The sequence below is a fragment of the Drosophila kikkawai genome, chromosome 2R, assembly GCF_030179895.1.
Source record: "Drosophila kikkawai strain 14028-0561.14 chromosome 2R, DkikHiC1v2, whole genome shotgun sequence".
NCBI lineage: Eukaryota > Metazoa > Arthropoda > Insecta > Diptera > Drosophilidae > Drosophila > Drosophila kikkawai.
In genome coordinates this window covers 3,330,136-3,347,559 of record NC_091729.1, presented here as the reverse complement: position 1 = coordinate 3,347,559, position 17,424 = coordinate 3,330,136, and the positions used below count along the sequence as shown (strand labels likewise).

Sequence of the window (17,424 nt, the reverse complement as noted above, 5' to 3'; positions counted from 1 at the left end):
ATTTCATTGTTGGGATTTTCCCCCCAACGCAGGTGCATGAGTATCCGGATTAAATAGGTAGACTTTAGCCGTTTCGGATTAATACATATACATATGTTTATTATATATTGAATGGAGAACAAAAGAATGGCACGCAAGATCGACTGCTCTTGAAACCACGCCGCGAAAAACTGAAATTAAAAGTGTGGCCAGTTGAGAATAATATGCTGGCCAAAACGGTCCTCAGATGGAGTTACCAGATTGGTACTTTGGATGTGGCGCTTAATTCGAACACACCCCCTCAAAGTAGTTAGTAGTAGAAGTTATGCCCAAAGAAAGAATACAATTATTATGCTTGCTACTGCATAATCCTTTGGTGAGGACATCAGCGGGCATCTTCTTAGTCGGCATGTACGCCACCGTGATATCACCACTCTTCTCCTTCTCTTGTATGAAGTGGTGTCGGACATCAATGTGTTTAGTCCGAGGATGGAAGCCGAACCCCTTCACCAGTTGTTGTGCGCTCTGGTTGTCGTTGAAAATTCGGACAGAATCACAGGTCGATCCGATCCGGTTAAGGACAGCCTTCAAATACAGCGCCTCCTTAACGGCTTCCGACATCGCCAAGTACTCTGACTCAGTACTCGACAAAGCCACGGTACGCTGCTTACGCGCCTCCCAGGATATGGAAGCGCCTGCCAGGATTGGTCGGATAGGTTGGACCTCCAATCCGCATCCACGAGGCCGTAAAGGTCATCTCCAGTCTTCTTGAAGAGTAACCCAAGAATCTTCGTACCCTTTAAGTATCATAGGATACGCTTCGACGCCTTCCAGTGCTCGTCTGAGTAGTTGGAGTTGAACTGACTCAGGAAATTCACTGCGAACGCGATATCTGGTCGCGTAGAAACTGCAAGAAACATAAGAGAACCAATTAAGCTTTGATAAGGATACCGTTTCATCTCCTCCTCGTCTGGGTTCTCTGGTTGCTTCAGTGCTGATTTGGACTCGATCGGGGTGATAGCCGGCTTGCAGTCTTCCATGCCGTATTTTCGAAGGATAGCGTCGATGTACTTCTCTTGGCTCATGAAGACTGTCTGCGGCCTCGCATTCTGTTTGAACTCGATGCCCAAGCACGTTTTGACTGGTCCAAAATCCTTCATCTTGAATGATGCTCCCAAGTGAGCTTTGGTTTCAAGCAGCCAATTAGGATAATTTGATGCCAAAAGCAAATCATCAACATATATGGTGACAAGTAGAAACTTTCCGTCTCCTTGCTTGACAAACAGGCATGGATCTTGCTCAGTTGGGTTAAGTCCGATTTCCTTAAGCTTCCTTGTAAGCTTGCAATACCAACGAAGTCCTGATTGACGAAGTCCGTAGAGTGCCTTTCGTAGTAAACAAACAGGATCTCTCATTTGTTTTAAGGATTTTCTCCAAAAACATGCTGCCTTTCTAAAATCTGTCGATGCTAACTCCTGCTTTGATCCGATTTTCTCGTCTGATTCCAGCTGCTCCATGAACTCGCTGAAACCCTCAGGTATATCCATGAATACCTGCTCCCCTAGCTCACCGTTGAGGTAGGCAGTGACGACGTCCATTTGGTGAATTTCCATCTGAAATTCTGCTGATAGAGCAACCAATAGTCGCACTGATGTAAATCGCGCTACAGGTGAGTAGGACTCAAAGAAATCTTCTCCAGGTTTCTGCGCATATCCCTTGGCAACTAAACGGGCTTTCTTTCTTCCCAAAATGCTGCCGTCGTTCTTGGTTTGGAAAACCATCTTGTTTCCAATCACTTTCCGATTGTTTGGGCGTTCTGTTATCTCCCAAGTTTTGTTGAGGACTTGGGCCATAAACTCGTCTTCCACTGCGCGCTTCCAATGAGCTGCCTCTTTGGATTTGAACGCTTCTTCCAGTGTCAAAGGATCCCCTGTTACTGCTAAGAATGCCTATTCGCAATCCTCAAATTCGTCATCAATCGATGTGTCATTTTCTGCGGATCATTGTTGGGAGTTTCATCTTCCTGTCTTTGCTGATACATCTTACGTGGCCTCCCACGCTGTCCGGTTCTCAGCAATTTTGGGCGTCCTCTGCCCCTTTTCTCCACAACAGGATTCTCTTCTTCTACTTCACTGCTGCTAGAGGGTTCTACTTGTTCGTCCGGTAAATTATCAGTCATCTGAATAGACAATTCTCCCTCAGGTTCGTTCTCGTAAAATTCTTCATATTTACTCTTGAACCCTGATGTATTCATAAACTTTACATCATTGCTCACCACGATGGATCTCCTATGAGGAGAATAAAGGAGATACGCTTTCGATTCTGCAGCGTATCCTACCAGTATGCATTCCTCAGATCGTGACTCAAACTTCCCCTTATTCGTGCCTTTTATTAATGCATACGCCTTTGTTCCAAATGTACGTAAATACATTACCGTGGGAACTTTACCTGTCCAATAGGTGTAGGGTAGCTCCCCAAATAGAGCCTTTGTTGGGCACCGGTTACGCAGATAGGAAGCCGTGCTAATAGCTTCTGCCCAAAATGACGGTGGAGCCCCCGCTTGTTTCATCATACACCTGGCCATTTCTACCAGTGTACGGATCTGCCGCTCTGCCACGCCGTTTTGTTGAGGAGTATGTGGCGCTGACAGACGTCTGGTAATTCCGCTTTGTCGCAGGAATTCGTCGGATTCCTTATTCAGGAATTCGGTTCCATTATCGCTCTGTAATTGTTTAATTTTGTTACCTGTTAAATTTTCAGCTAAGGCTTTGAACGATTTAAACGCGTTTAATACGTCCGACTTTTGCTTCAAAAAATATACCGAGCTATATCGCGAATAGTCATCGATAAATGTAACGAAGTACTTGCATCCGCTTTTTGACTGTGTACGCATCGGTCCACACACACGTCACTGTGCACAATTTCTAGAGTTTTCTGCGATCTCTTTTCCGTAGCACTTTTATACGTATTTGCCGTTTGCTTTTCGCTGATGCAAATTTCGCATTGCGGTAGTTTGTCATTCTCTTTTAGCTTCATTCCGTGAACTTTTCCACACAACGCCATTCTCTTTAAGTCTTTTTCGTTTAGATGGCCCAACCGGCGATGCCATGTTTCTATTTCGCTTTGTTCTTCGTTCACTTTGTTTGCTTCATTCTTTTCGGTATTCAAATAATACAAATTTCCGTATTTCTTCGCTCGAAGCCAAACTTCATTTTTATTTTTCATAATTATCGCTTCTTCCTTACGAAAACACCTTTTTCCGTTATTTTTGAAACAGAAAGCAAATTCTGACGAAGATCCGACACAAATAGCACTTCTTTAAGGGTGATATTCTCATTTCTCTTTCCTTTAATGTCTATCTTCACATCACCAACACCATTAACCTTCGTCGTGTTGCTGTCGGCCAAATGCAATGTTTTTTCAACACTTTTTATTTCACCGAACAAATTCTTATTAGAACTCATATGTGCCGAACAACCGCTGTCCAGACACTACATGTCATTACGCCCTTCGGCTATGAATGCGTGTTCATTCACGTTCATTGTCATCTCCTTTTTGTACCGATTTCCGTTGGTTTCGCGTTCCTCGTTCTTCGCACTGTTGTAGTTCTCTTTCGGCTTCACTCGACAATTTCGCGTACAAAGCACTTTGTTCTTCGCGGTCACTTTTCGATTTTCTTGCCTCCGATTCCTCCAATATTTTAACACGGAGCACGTCTGGACTTGGCAAGTCGTCACGTGTCTCGATCGCACACCTAAATGTTTCGTATGAGTCGGGCAAGCTGTATAGCAAGAGAATCGCGAGCAAATCATCTCCAATTGTCACTCCGATCTCTTTTAATTTCTTCACCGCATCGAAGAAACCGTTGATGTGAAGGCGGGCGTCGTCCCCCTCACTCATTCGCGACAATGCTACACGTTTTAACAAGCTGGCCTTTCGCACTGGCCCTTTTGATTGAAATGTGGTTTGCAATTTCAACCAATAATCTCTCGATGTAGTGCAATCTTCGATCAATCCTAGCTCGGATGTACTTATCGACAAAAGTATATCTGCTCGAGCTTTCTCGTCTTTAATGGTCCACTCTGCGAGAGCAGCTTCATCACTGGGACACTTTTTAGTACCGTTCACATATGGCCATAAATCATTCTTCACAAGTATAGCACACATTTGCCACGTCCATGTATCGTAGTTCTCCGCGTTTAGCGGTTCGATGCGCATGTATGTACCCGCCATTTTTCACGGCGTCTCTCGTTTCTCTCCTTTCGCACTTATTAAATTTTCCGCGTTCGATACTACGCGTCCTGGGCCCATAACCTGTTGGGGTTTTCCCCCCAATGCAGGTGCATGAGTATCCGGATTAAATAAGTAGACTTTAGCCGTTTCGGATTAATACATATACATAAGTTTATTATATATTGAATGGAGAACAAAAGAATGGCACGCAAGATCGACTGCTCTTGAAACCACGCCGCGAAAAACTGAAATCAAAAGTGTGGCCAGTTGAGAATAATATGCTGGCCAAAACGGTCCTCAGATGGAGTTACCAGATTGGTACTTTGGATGAGGCGCTTAATTCGAACATTCTTCTTTCAGTGTTCCATTAAGAAAAGCAGTTTTAACATCCATGTGATGTATATTAAAATCATATTGGTTTGCAATGGATAAAATAAATCGAAAACTAGAAATTCTAGCAACAGGAGCGAACGTTTCATCATAATCTATTTGATATCTTTGTGTAAAACCACGTGCAACTAATCTTGCTTTATGTCTAACTGGATTTCCCATTTCATCATGCTTTAAAGTAAATACCCACTAACAATCTAAAATATTCCTATTTTGTGGTCTCTTAACAATAGTCCATGTCTTATTTAATTCATGAGCAGAAAGTTCGACCTTAATGGCTTCTTCCCATAACGACTTATTTTTCTACTTTGTACCTCATCAAATGAATTAGGCACTTCGTTAAAAACAGTATGTGCATTCATTATAAAACTATTTAGATTTATTTCATCTTCATTATAGGATATTGATGGTTTATTTTTTAATCTATCGCTTCTTCTAGTTACATCTTTAGTAACTTTATTAGCGATTTCGTTTGTTGACATTTTTCTAGGCTGTTTATCTTCCTTACTCTCATTCAGGAAACTGTCTTTATCACTATCCTTACTTTGATTCAGGATTTCTCGATCAAAACATTCCATACTCTCATTCTGGAAACTTTCATTCTCATAATCCTTACTCTCATTCAGGATTTCTTTTTCACAACATTCCATACTCTCATTCTGGAAATTATATTCAACACCTTACTTTCATTCAGGAGATTACTTTCCTTACTCTCTTTCAGGAATATAATATTCTCATTGTCCTTACTATTATTCAGGATTTCACTTTTAGCAGCTCTAGAGTTAACCATATTTGTCTCATCTACAATTACATCTCTAGCAACTATGAATTTTTCATTTTCAATATCCCATAATTTTAAAACATTTGGTTCGTATCCGACAAATATAGTTTTAAACGATTTATCTTCAAACTTCTGTTTTCTAATTTTATTGTGTACATACACAGTCGAGCCAAATACTTTTAAATATTTCAAAAACGGCTTTCTATTATGCCACATCTCATAAGGAGTTGTTGCACGATCTATAAGTGCCCTACTTGGAATTCTGTTTATTATATACGTTGCTGTCAACACAGCTTCACCCCAAAAGGATTTATCTAGTTTTGCACCGTTCACCATGGCACGAGCCTTTTCAGTAATTGTTCTGATCATTCGTTCTGAAACTCCATTTAACTGTGGAGTATATGGTACACTTAAATGGTAACTTATTCCTTTCTGAACACAGAACTCACGCATGTCACTAGACAAATATTCTACCATTGTCAATGTATAGATTAACAATTTTAAGATTAAAGTGTGCTTCGCTTTTTGCCACAAAATCTTTAAACATATTAAACACATTCGATTTATGTTTTATTAAGTAAGTGACACAATAATGAGTAAACTGGTCTACAAAAATTACATAGTAATTTTTATCGTCAATAGTTGTTGGAGTTATCGGACCACAGACATCAGAATGAATAACATAAAGAGCTCTATTTATATGCTATTTATTTTTATCAGGCCTGTTCTAGTTTCCACTCGGAAGTGAATTTGATAACATTTGAGGATTTCCCTTTAACATAAGCGAATTTCCCTTGGTGATTTCAGGACATTTTTTTTAATTTCCCTTAAATTCCCAAACAAAATCAGCTGGTCGCGTTCAACAAGAGATTCCCTTGCCTAAGATTTGCTAAAAGGGGCTGATCAAATTTTGGCCCGCTGTAGTCTCCAACTCATAGATAGTAATGAAGCACTAATTTAAATAATAAAATCTAAGGAATAAGCATTAAGACAGGAAATAAACATTTTGAAATATTTGTAATTGCAATCAGCTGTTCTGGTGGCAAAATGCTCGAAAGTAGAGTTGCCGAGGGTTTAGAAAAAATTCCCTTCGCATAACATTTTGTTCAGTTTGTAGATTAAATTGGCTGGTATTTTAAACAAAAATACTTTTTCATATTTTTTACCCTAATAGCAGATCTTTTAATTGTAAAACAACATAAAAAGTAATTGTTCAAAATTAATCTTAAACACATGCCTTTTTTTTTGAAACGCTGACAGCCCTTAAATGGTCCCTCTCAAATACGACACAGCGGCGGCGGATTTGCAATAATGTTGAAGGCTAGAATCGAACCGATTTTAAGGTGCACCCACAAAATAATTATTTATAAATCAAGTACTTTAGTATTAGCTAATTCAATTATGCAATAATGTTCCCAAAACCTCTAGGAATAGATTACAATTAACATTTGTAATATACATAATCGCATTGTATTTTAAAATAATTAATTTCTGATTTTGCGGATTTGAATCCGCCGGCCAAATGGCACACGGAAAGTTTCCGAACGTTTCGCCTGCAAATTAACAGAGACTTAACAGAGGGAAATACGAATCCGTAAGAATTTTTCGGAAGTGAATACTAGAACAGGTCAGGGAAATCCGAATCCGAATAAATTTTGCGGAAGTGGAAACTAGAACAGGCCTGTATATTTATCAAAACGTAATCTTGCTTGTCTCCCATTCAAACAAGCTTCACATATATCGTCGGTAGGATTAACACTATCAAGAAGATTATTGTCACTAAATAAATTGTTTCTTTTTATTTCTAACATTTTCCCTTTGCTTACATGTCCCAGCCTTTCATGCCATAATTTATATAAATTCTTATTTTCTTTATTTCTTATTTGCTTTAAATTCAATTACTGGCATATCGTACGCCCCTGAGTTTTCAGCAATTGTGACACCACTTTTAATCAGCTTCACTCCATTCTCGCCAAACACAACCGTTACTCCAGCCTCTTGGAGCCTTTTTACAGAGATCAAATTTTCTGCAACTTCTCCGCAGTAGAGTACATCTTCCAGCGTTATCTGGTATTCACTTTCCAGGCGGACGATTGCAAATATATACTCTCCATGTTTGGCAACGGCAATCTTAATTGGAGTTTCCAGATCAGCATGGTCCACAAATAATGCCTCGTCGTTTATAAGGTGGTCACTCGCACCCGAGTCAAGGATAAAGTTCACGTTCGCGTTTAATTTACTTTGAATTTTATTTACACTTCTTAATATGAACGCGAATCCTGGCGTGGTCGTTGCAGTGTGCGCTTGCTTATTATTTTCTTTATTATTTTCACTATTTATTTGTTTTTTATAGCCATAACAATCCCTTTCTAGGTGTCCTAATTTTCCAAAGTGGTGGCATTTTATGTTATTTGGTTTTTGTTTCACATTATATGGTTTGCGATTATTGTTATTTGTGTTATAATTTTTTGTTTTAAATTTATATTTATTTTCGCTCTTAAATTTGTTTTTGTAGTTATTTTGGAAATTATTTCTAGCCTCAACCTGCATAACCTTTTTGCTTGTGTCGTTGTTAGCATTTTTAATTTTTACCTCATGGTCGAGTAAACGATTCTTCACAAAAGCTAATGTAATATTTTCTTCTGAAAGGGTCTCTATAGCTGTTATTACCCCGTCATATGAAGCCGGCAATGTGAGCAGTAAATGCGAAACCCTATCCATTTCGTCTATCTTTGCCCCTGACGCTAATAATTCGCCAATTAGTTCATCAAAAATGATGAAATGGTTCACTAGTGCCATCTCACTCTTGAGTTTGAAAGACAACAACCGTTTGCGCACGGATAATTGCGACGCGAGACTTTTTCTTTTGTACACAGAATCTAGACTTCTGAGAATTTCGCGCGCTGTGTTGTTGTTTGTTGCGAAATTGAGAAAAGAGTCGCCCAAATGCTCTATCAATGTGCTTTTAGCACTCCTCTCTGCCTTAACCCAACTTTCATCTGTTTCATCAGGAATTTCATCATCAATCACTTTTAATATGTCTTGTTCAGCAAGAAGTGCCCGAATCCTAAATTTCCACACAGAATATTTGTCGCCGTCGAACGGTTTGATGTTTCGCTTAGTTTTGTCCATCTTGTATATATATTATCACGTGTGTGTGTCTCAAATTCGGATTTAAAAGAAAAACTTTTATTCACTTGAATTCTGTCTAATAAAGGTAGTCTGGGCCCATAACCTATTCAAATAATACGCTTAATTGTCACTCCAATATTTCCCAGACCAATAACAAACAAATTATATGTTTTACCTTTATGATGTTTGATATTTTAGTTGATTATTGTTTTATTTCTTACGCACACACGACCAGCCACTTTCAAGATCAAAAGGAAGAGGGAGAGAGGTCAAGCCAGTGTGGCCGTACATTCCGCTCGAGTGGTTTCCAGGATTTCGCGGAGTCTGTGCATAACGAACTGTTGAAAGTGGCGGGGGTCTATAACCAGCCATTGTAGAAAGGTGCGTGAGTTCGACCAAAAGGTAGTACTGTCGACTTGAAAGTTACGGACATTGACGATCTTTTTCGCCAGGCGTGAGCCCATCTCTGCCGCTTCGAGCTCCATGCGTGGAATGGACAGTGGTTTTAGTGGCGCCACTTTGCTTTTAGCGACCACGAGCATTACGTCCACCTTGTCCTTTTTCTGTACCCGCAGGTAGCAGGCAGCGGAATAAGCATGCTCGCTAGAGTCCACAAACGTATGCAGGTCGATGCGGCTTGCTTCAGGTATCCCCATGGAGTAGCATCTTGGAATGCTGACTGTTGCAACTTGGGACAGTAACAGCTTCCACTGTTTCCAGTCCTCCAGCAATGACTCTGGCAGCTCTTCGTCCCAGTAAATATTGGCGCGCCAGATCTTCTGCAGAAGAATTTTTAGCCCAATGGTATGACATGATAGCAGACCCAAGGGGTCGAAGAGAGACATCAGAACCTGGAGAACTTCTGTCTTAGTTGGGACCGCAGTATCAATAAAGTCGTCTCGCTTAAGTCTTGAGAATCTGCAAACAAACATAAAAATGTCGTTACGTGGGTCCCAGTACATACCCAAAACCCTTTTTGTAGCGCTTAACTGCACTGGCTTCTGATTTTCGATGTCTCCGTTGTTCTTAAGATGAGAGAGGACTTCTCTGGAATTGACGCCCACTGGCGAATTTCAAATCCGCCTCTGGCGTGAACCTCTTTGACTTGGTTGGGTATTTCGATGGCTTTTTCCTCGTCGCTCATACTGTCGATAAAGTCGTCGAGGTAGTGCGCACGACGAATTGGGAATTGATGTTGGTGGAGTTCGGCGTTTTTGTTGCGCACGTAGTGAGCTATAAATGGTGCGCAGCTAATTCCGAAGCCTAATTTTTCCCAGCTTATTCGGGTTTAAGGCTATAAATATGGGTAAGTACCAAGTGCGATCTTCATCCTTTCCAGCCTCCTCGTCGGTTAGTTGCTTGGCGTATCTTTTTAAAAGAAGATTTTTGATTTGGTCGTCGATTTTTGTGTACAGATCGCCCGGAATCCTTTTTCTCATGCATTGCAGACGCTTTAGAGCGGTAGCTCGACTCTCGGGGAGCTTTTCAAGATCGTTCCGCCATATGAGCCCAACTTCATATTTTCCAGATTTGTTTTGGCACGCCTGTTCCACTATTTCGACTGCTCGTTTATCCTCACTAGACAGGAGCTTTTTAGGCGAAATTACTTCAAGGTCAAATTGCTCCTTGACTTGATCGTGAAACTCTTGCCAATTGCAGTCGCAGTGGTGCATGGAAACGTGGCATTTGGAGTTTGATGATCACCGGATGGTCCATCCTAACATGCATTTTGAAGCTATTGGATCGTTCCCCTTGCCTTCGCAGATCCTGCTAGGAACGGCCATTTTCCAATTGTTTGTTCCGATTAACAAGGTTGGCTGCGCAGAATAAGACTTTAGTGGCAGGTTCTTCAGGTAGCTATACTTACTGCGCAATTCGTCTATATCAACAGTTTGTTTTGGCAGCGCGATGTTTTTTACGGTCTAAACATTGTTGAGCCAGAACCGTGTTTCTGAATTTTTCGCAGAAATCTGAATTGATGCGCGCACGGAAGCAGTGCTGACAACTTTAGATCAAAAAAAAAAAAAACCGTTTTTATCTGGAGAGAAGGGAAAAAAAGCTCAAAAACTTTTTAATTTTGTTATTTATAGGATATTTAGCAATTCGTCCAATTCATCACGACTATCATTAGTTTCGCTATCGTAACTCATGTAAGTTTCGATCATTCGAAGATAATTTAATGGCACTTCGTAGTCATAGCAGCATTTTCCCAGTCTTCGTAAACCATACCTGTATATTAACCCTTTCATGCCCAAATTAAACTGGGAACACATAGAAAATATTTAACGCCATAAATGATTAATAGGAGCCCCAATTAGCGTTCATTTTGGATACTCTAAGTCCTTTGGTATGTCCTTACTGCAATGTTGCCTATAGGCAACATTTGTCCATCCACACTCTTTATAAAACAATTTTCAAGCCCAATTTTATACTTTTATCACAGTCTTACCTATTTTAAAGATGTGTACGTACTTATTTTTTTAATATTTGACACTAATTTTAGTTAATCGCACTTTTTTCACGGACACTTTTTGGCAAAACTTTTAAAAAAAATTTTCGGCAGCTGTGGTCGCTTCGAATAATTAGTGATAACACAGGTACCCAGCCAAAAATTTCCACGAACCATTTCAAGTTTTCCATGATATTTGGGTGCTCCTGAGTAAAAATCCCATACAACATTATTTTCCATCACCTACAGGTTCCGCGGTATACCTAAGAATACAAAAAACAGATGTTTGCCGACATTTTGAATTACGTGGCCTATATAATTGGACTTACCTTTATTATTTTCGGTAGGACCTACTCTCAATACATCACGGCACTACTAAAAAATAGTCCCAATTGTGGACCATTGCCCATGTCTTTGGAATTCGACGCCAAAGTTGAAACTCCCAAAATTTTCAACATTTCTGTGATGAAAAAACAATTCTGAGAATTAAATCTTATATGGAACCAATTTTAAATATTCATTGAATCTATTGTTCATTGTATTCTTTAATTTCGGTTTAAAGCGTTTTCATGAGGACATTTTATTGGATTTATTAAACGAATAAAACAGCTTTTTTGGTTTGATTATCTACTACTATTTTCTGTCGAAATTCAAATAAGTCAAGGCAACCTATAGAATGCGAGTAAAAAATCTAAATTTATATTATATATAAAAAGATACATATCTACTACTATTTTATAGGTTGCCTTGACTTATTTGAATTTCGACAGAAAATAGTAGTAGATAATCAAACCAAAAAAGCTGTTTTATTCGTTTAATAAATCCAATAAATTGTCCTCATGAAAACGCTTTAAACCGAAATTAAAGAATACAATGAACAATAGATTCAATGAATATTTAAAATTGGTTCCATATAAGATTTAATTCTCAGAATTGTTTTTTCATCACAGAAATGTTGAACATTTTGGGAGTTTCAACTTTGGCGTCGAATTCCAAAGACATGGGCAATGGTCCACAATTGGGACTATTTTTTAGTAGTGCCGTGATGTATTGAGAGTAGGTCCTACCGAAAATAATAAAGGTAAGTCCAATTATATAGGCCACGTAATTCAAAATGTCGGCAAACATCGGTTTTTTGTATTCTTAGGTATACCGCGGAACCTGTAGGTGATGGAAAATAATTTTGTATGGGACTTTTACTCAGGAGCACCCAAATATCATGGAAAACTTGAAATGGTTCGTGGAAATTTCACAAAGTTTAATTTTGTGTTCCTGTGTAATTGAGCACACGCTGCAGCTGCATTCGCAAAAATTACCAAAAATGAAAGAACATTAATAAGGGGAATCCCCCATAAAAAAAAGTTCACAAAAATTTTGAATCGTAACCGAAATTTAAATTTCAAGTCAATGTTGCCTATAGGCAACAGTGGGCATGAAAGGGTTAAAATAAAATGTATTCAAATTGGTTTCATCTTTTTACTTACAATAAACATTACCTTATGCTAAGAATGCTATTAGTCGTTCTTACGCTCATTAAGTTTTTTAGCTTGGATTTTACCAAGCTAAGCTGGCTAAATACGCGCTCAATCTCCGCGTTGGACCATGGCAACGAAAGCATTTGCATAGCAACAGATGAGAGTTTAAGTAATCTGCGATTGCCACCAGAGTCCTTGTAGGTGAACACTTCAATCCAAAACATTTTGGTATCATTGACGTTTTCCCACTTAACCAGATTTATACCTCTTTACTGCCGCTCAATGTCTGCTATTTTTCCAATGTTAAAGTGCTCCAAGATTTCCGTAATTTCTTTCTTGTTGGTTGACAAAACTGAAAAATGGCAATGTTTTTTAAAATTTGAAAGTTTTCTGGGAGCCTGCAATTAACATAAATAATATTTTACGATCGATAAAAGAATTTTCCAAATTTGTCACCTTTGCTTTAGCTGCTTGATAAGCTCAATTACAAAAGTGGAGCATTGGGCACGAATTTTTTTTTTGATTTCGTCATCGATATGTAGTGTGACGCCTCTATTCAAAAAGGCGCACAACATTCTTTTGAAAATTACGAATTAAAATAATAAGTATACATAAATATCCCCACTATCACTACGTTAAGCATTAGAATTAAGTCGGCACTGGAGCCATATAGAGATTTTTGTAAATTAAATACTTAAGTTGGCACTGAAGCCTTAACAGACGCAGATTTGTAGTATCCTTAATGTAAAAATAGATAATTTAAAACCATAAGCTAAGTTCGGCACCCTAGAATCGGCCGAACCGGGTAAACAGTCGAATAGTGGAACTAGTCCGAACTAGTTAGGATCGCGGTGAACTGGTTCGAACCACAAGTTCACGAAAGCTATGACAGTTTTCCGGCACTCGATCTCTTCCGCTGGTGACTTTCGACTTGGTCAGACGTGCCCAACGCCGTGCTCCGCGAACAAGTTTAACAACGCACCCACGCCAACGACCGCGCCGATCCTTTGAACCGCGAACTAGCCACAAGAGATCCCGAACCCACGCGCCGATTCTTGGAAGCAAAACGCGATCCGCAGCTTTACGGGGGCCAGAACCGTAAGTTGCAGGCTTTCTGTAAGGTTCCTCTGTTCTCTGCCCCGCTGACGCCACAAATATTGCGTTTCGGAACTTCCATCCGCAACTATTTGCGGTCGTCCAGCCTTCCTTCGTTCCTACGTGCCCTTTTTTTCCGTACACAGCGCGCCGCCGCGACTGGGAGTACATCTACACCTCTGCCCACGCCCAGATTAGGAATCCTTTCCGTGCCCGCAGCCGCAGCGTCACGCCAGCACAGGCCTTTCCGTGCACAGCGTGCCGCCGCGACTAAGAGTGCATCCGCTCCATTGTCCACTCCGAGATTAGGGACTTTTCGGCACCTACAGTCGCCGCGACCCACCGGCACTGGCTCTTCCGTGCACCGTGCGTCGCCTCGCAGTCGTGTGTCCTTTCCCGAACTGCAGCCAACCTCCGCGACCAATCGGAGTGGAGCCGTAGCTAGGCGACGCCTCCCTGACCCCTTGACCTATATCTCGGCCCCTTGCGGCGACTTTGGGCAAGATCGGGCCAAATTCCGGCAGGTGCCCGACAGAGTTGCCACCCCGTCGGCATAGCAAGCAGTACGCACAAGCAGTGTACACAAGCAGTGTACACAAGCAGTGTACACAAGCAGGGCGCAAAGCAGGCCCCCAAAGCAGTGCGCACAAGCAGTGTGCCAGAGTGGCCCGCAGCCAGCAGAGAGCGACCAGCACCAGACTGCTGACCGCGCGGTCGACCAGGTCGGCTACTGTCGACTATCCGCCAACAACCACAGCAAGAGGGGTGCGCAAGCTCGCGTCCCGGGCCCCCATACGCTGCTTATAATAATTTCCTACCAATATTCCCGTCCTCTCTATACAAATTTCTTGTCACGACTGGGATCTATCCCGGCCGGAGAGATTCGTTACAGGTGGCGCCCGAACAGGAACGGGATTGGGTTAAAAACCAGGAAAAATAACACCTATATAACAGACGTGTGGCCCGGGCCTAAGCCGGAAATTAACCTCAACCGAATTCCGCGACCGCGACAAGTGTTCACCAGTAGCCGCGTCCGAGAGCTCACGAGCTCAGCCGCGTTTCTGTACAGTCAACGCGAACGAGTGTTAGTGTAAAAAGAACAATTGACGCCCACCAAGTGCCCCAGCGGCCACACTACCCAGATACAGCGATCATACAAGAGGACGACCAAGCAATGCCAAGAGGAGCCATGGATCCCGACCAGAAAAATGCCGGTGAGTTCGTTCCACGTTTAATTAAAAATCCTGGGGTCTCCTCGCGGTGGATTTTTTTTTTTTTTTTTTGTTTTTAGCGCGGGGTCCCGTTTCCACCTCCCGACCGAGGGGCGCAGCCGCGTGACGTACGGCACGAATCGCGAAATAGATAGACGCGGTGAATGAAGGAAGAAAAGGACGAGGAAACGTTACGAGAGTACAAAAATAAATTTAATAAGAAAAAAATATAATATAATAAAATATATATATAAGTAAAAACGCATGCAAAATAAATATATAAAATATAATATGATATAACTAACTAATAACTACGATAAATAAATAAAAGCGCATGCAAAATAAATATTAAAAAAATAATATAATGTAACTAAATAATAACTACGATCAATAAATAAGAACGCATGCAAAATTAGACTACGGTGATACATTACGAGCTAACTCAACAAGTATTAAAGTTTTTAGTACAGAAGGGCTATCACTACGAATAATAATGTCAGAGAGGCGGTTGTAATCCGTACATAAAACCCTAAAGGGTTCATATACTTCAAACTCCCGCCTACAGTGATTTACTACTAAAGGAATAAGGGTTCTAAATGTTAGTCGAGGAACGTGGAAATTGAGCTGCCCTAAGAGATAGGGGGGGGCTTTCAACATCACCGTTTATTAAGTTGTTAAGAAATACGACACCAAGCATCGTTCTACGGTTAGCTAGGGCGGGTAAGTTAATTAATAGGAGTCTTCTAGAATAGGACGGTAGCCTCTCATCAGCATCCCAAGGTAGGCCACGGAGGACGAAAAGTAAAAAGTTCTTTTGTACAGATTCAATACGGTTAATATGGATTCCGAATTGAGGACTCCAGACGCATGAACCATTCTCCAATATAGGGCGAACTAACGAAGTAAAAAGGGTCTTCGTTATATAAGGGGAATCGAATTCCTTCGACCACCTCTTAATAAAACCGAGCATGCCTTTCGCTTTATTAACCATGCACGAATTATGTTCAGAGAACGAAAGTTTAGGGTCTAAGCGAACGCCTAAATCATCAACAAGAGATATTCTTTCAAGAGCGCAGTCATTTAGCATATAAGTGGCAAACTGGGGAGTGTCACGTGAAAATGTCATCTGCTTGCATTTAGAGCTATTGAGATGTAATAAATTAGCATGACACCATGCATGAAAGTTATTAAGATCCGATTGCAGGTCTGACTGGCAAGAGCTGTCCTTATACTGCAAGCATAGCTTAACGTTATCAGCGTACATAAGTACTCTAGAATTCGTTAGAACCAGCGGGAGGTCATTGATAAACAATGTAAATAGCAGCGGGCCGAGGTGGCTACCTTGTGGGACACCAGAAGTGAATCTGAGGAATTTGGATAGAGCATTTTTGAACAGAACCTTTTGAGTTCTGTCACTCAAATAGCTCAAAATCCATTTAAGAAGATCGACAGGAAACCCGATTAAGTCAAGCTTCCTTACAAGAAGAGAGTGATTACCCGAGTCAAAAGCTTTACTTAAGTCTGTGTAAGTCACGTGGGTTTGAAAGTTACGTTGGAAACCTCTAATAACGAAAGAGGTGAGTTCCAGGAGATTTGTAGTGGTCGATCTTCGCCTCATAAAACCATGCCGACATGGAGAAATTACGGATCTGCATAAATGCTGCAAGTGAGGAGTAATTACATTCTCGAAAAGTTTTGGAATTGCCGACAACTTAGAGAATCCTCTATAGTTGCTGGCGTCCGATTTGCTACCTTTTTTGTGGAGAGGAATGATAAATGATTCCTTCAAAATAAGGGGAAATTCTGAGGTTTCTAAAGATAAGGTAAACAATTTCAGAAGGGGATTGCACAGAGCTCCAGCACAATACCTGAGCACGCAGCCTTGTATTCCATCGGGACCCGGTGAGTAAACTGGTTTTACACGATGAAGATCCGAACTGCGGGAGCTTTCGGTTAAAATAGGACTGAAAATTAGGTTCGACTTGGGCAAATCAAAAGAGTAAGCCTGATCTAAGCTATTTGAGGAGCAATACGTAGTTTTGAAAAAGTCGGCAAAGAGACCGGCGATGGCCTGATCAGAGTTTGCTGTAGCATTCTTGAACGAAAGCGATGATGGATGTAGATTGGGTTTTCGCTTAGTGTTAACAAAGTTGTAAAACTGTTTCGGGTCCTGCGTGAACTGAACCGTACAGCGAGTGAAATAACACTGCGCGTTTAGCACGGTGAAATTCGACCGAGCAATGAGATCACTTGAATGAACAGTATTAGAACCGGTACGTTTATAACGATTATAAAGCCTAGACTTAACGTTTTTTAGGCGTGTCAGCTCTTTAGTGAACCAAGGTGGTTTACTAGACACCGACGGATAGGTCAACGGAACACACGATGCAAAGAACGCATTCATGGCACTGTAAAAAATATTCACGGCGGACGCCATGTCAGTGCACCTGTAAAGTTCAGACCAATTAAATTCAGAAATAAAGATATCTAGCCTATGAAAGTTTGCTTTACGAAAGCAGCGAATTTTAGTGGCTGAGCGACTCAGATCAGGTTTGGTCTTTACGACAATTCCCAAATCGAAAGTAGGATGGTAAGGATCTTCGGGAAGCGTCAATGGATCGACTCTTGTTAAGTTTACACCTACAGGATCAGAGACGAAACACAGATCTAGTAGGCTAT

General features: G+C 40.9%; 1 protein-coding gene across 1 annotated transcript; it reads right to left on the bottom strand.

Moving 5' to 3' along the window:
• Positions 1–8,784: 8,784 nt before the first annotated feature.
• LOC138928069 (uncharacterized) lies at positions 8,785–10,188 on the bottom strand. The gene is made up of 3 exons (XM_070284352.1): positions 9,830–10,188; positions 9,580–9,765; positions 8,785–9,433 (listed from the first exon to the last, which is right to left on the bottom strand). The coding sequence occupies exons 1-3, from the start codon at positions 10,186–10,188 to the stop codon at positions 8,785–8,787; spliced, it is 1,194 nt and encodes a 397-aa protein (XP_070140453.1).
• Between the last annotated feature and the right edge of the window lie 7,236 nt (positions 10,189–17,424).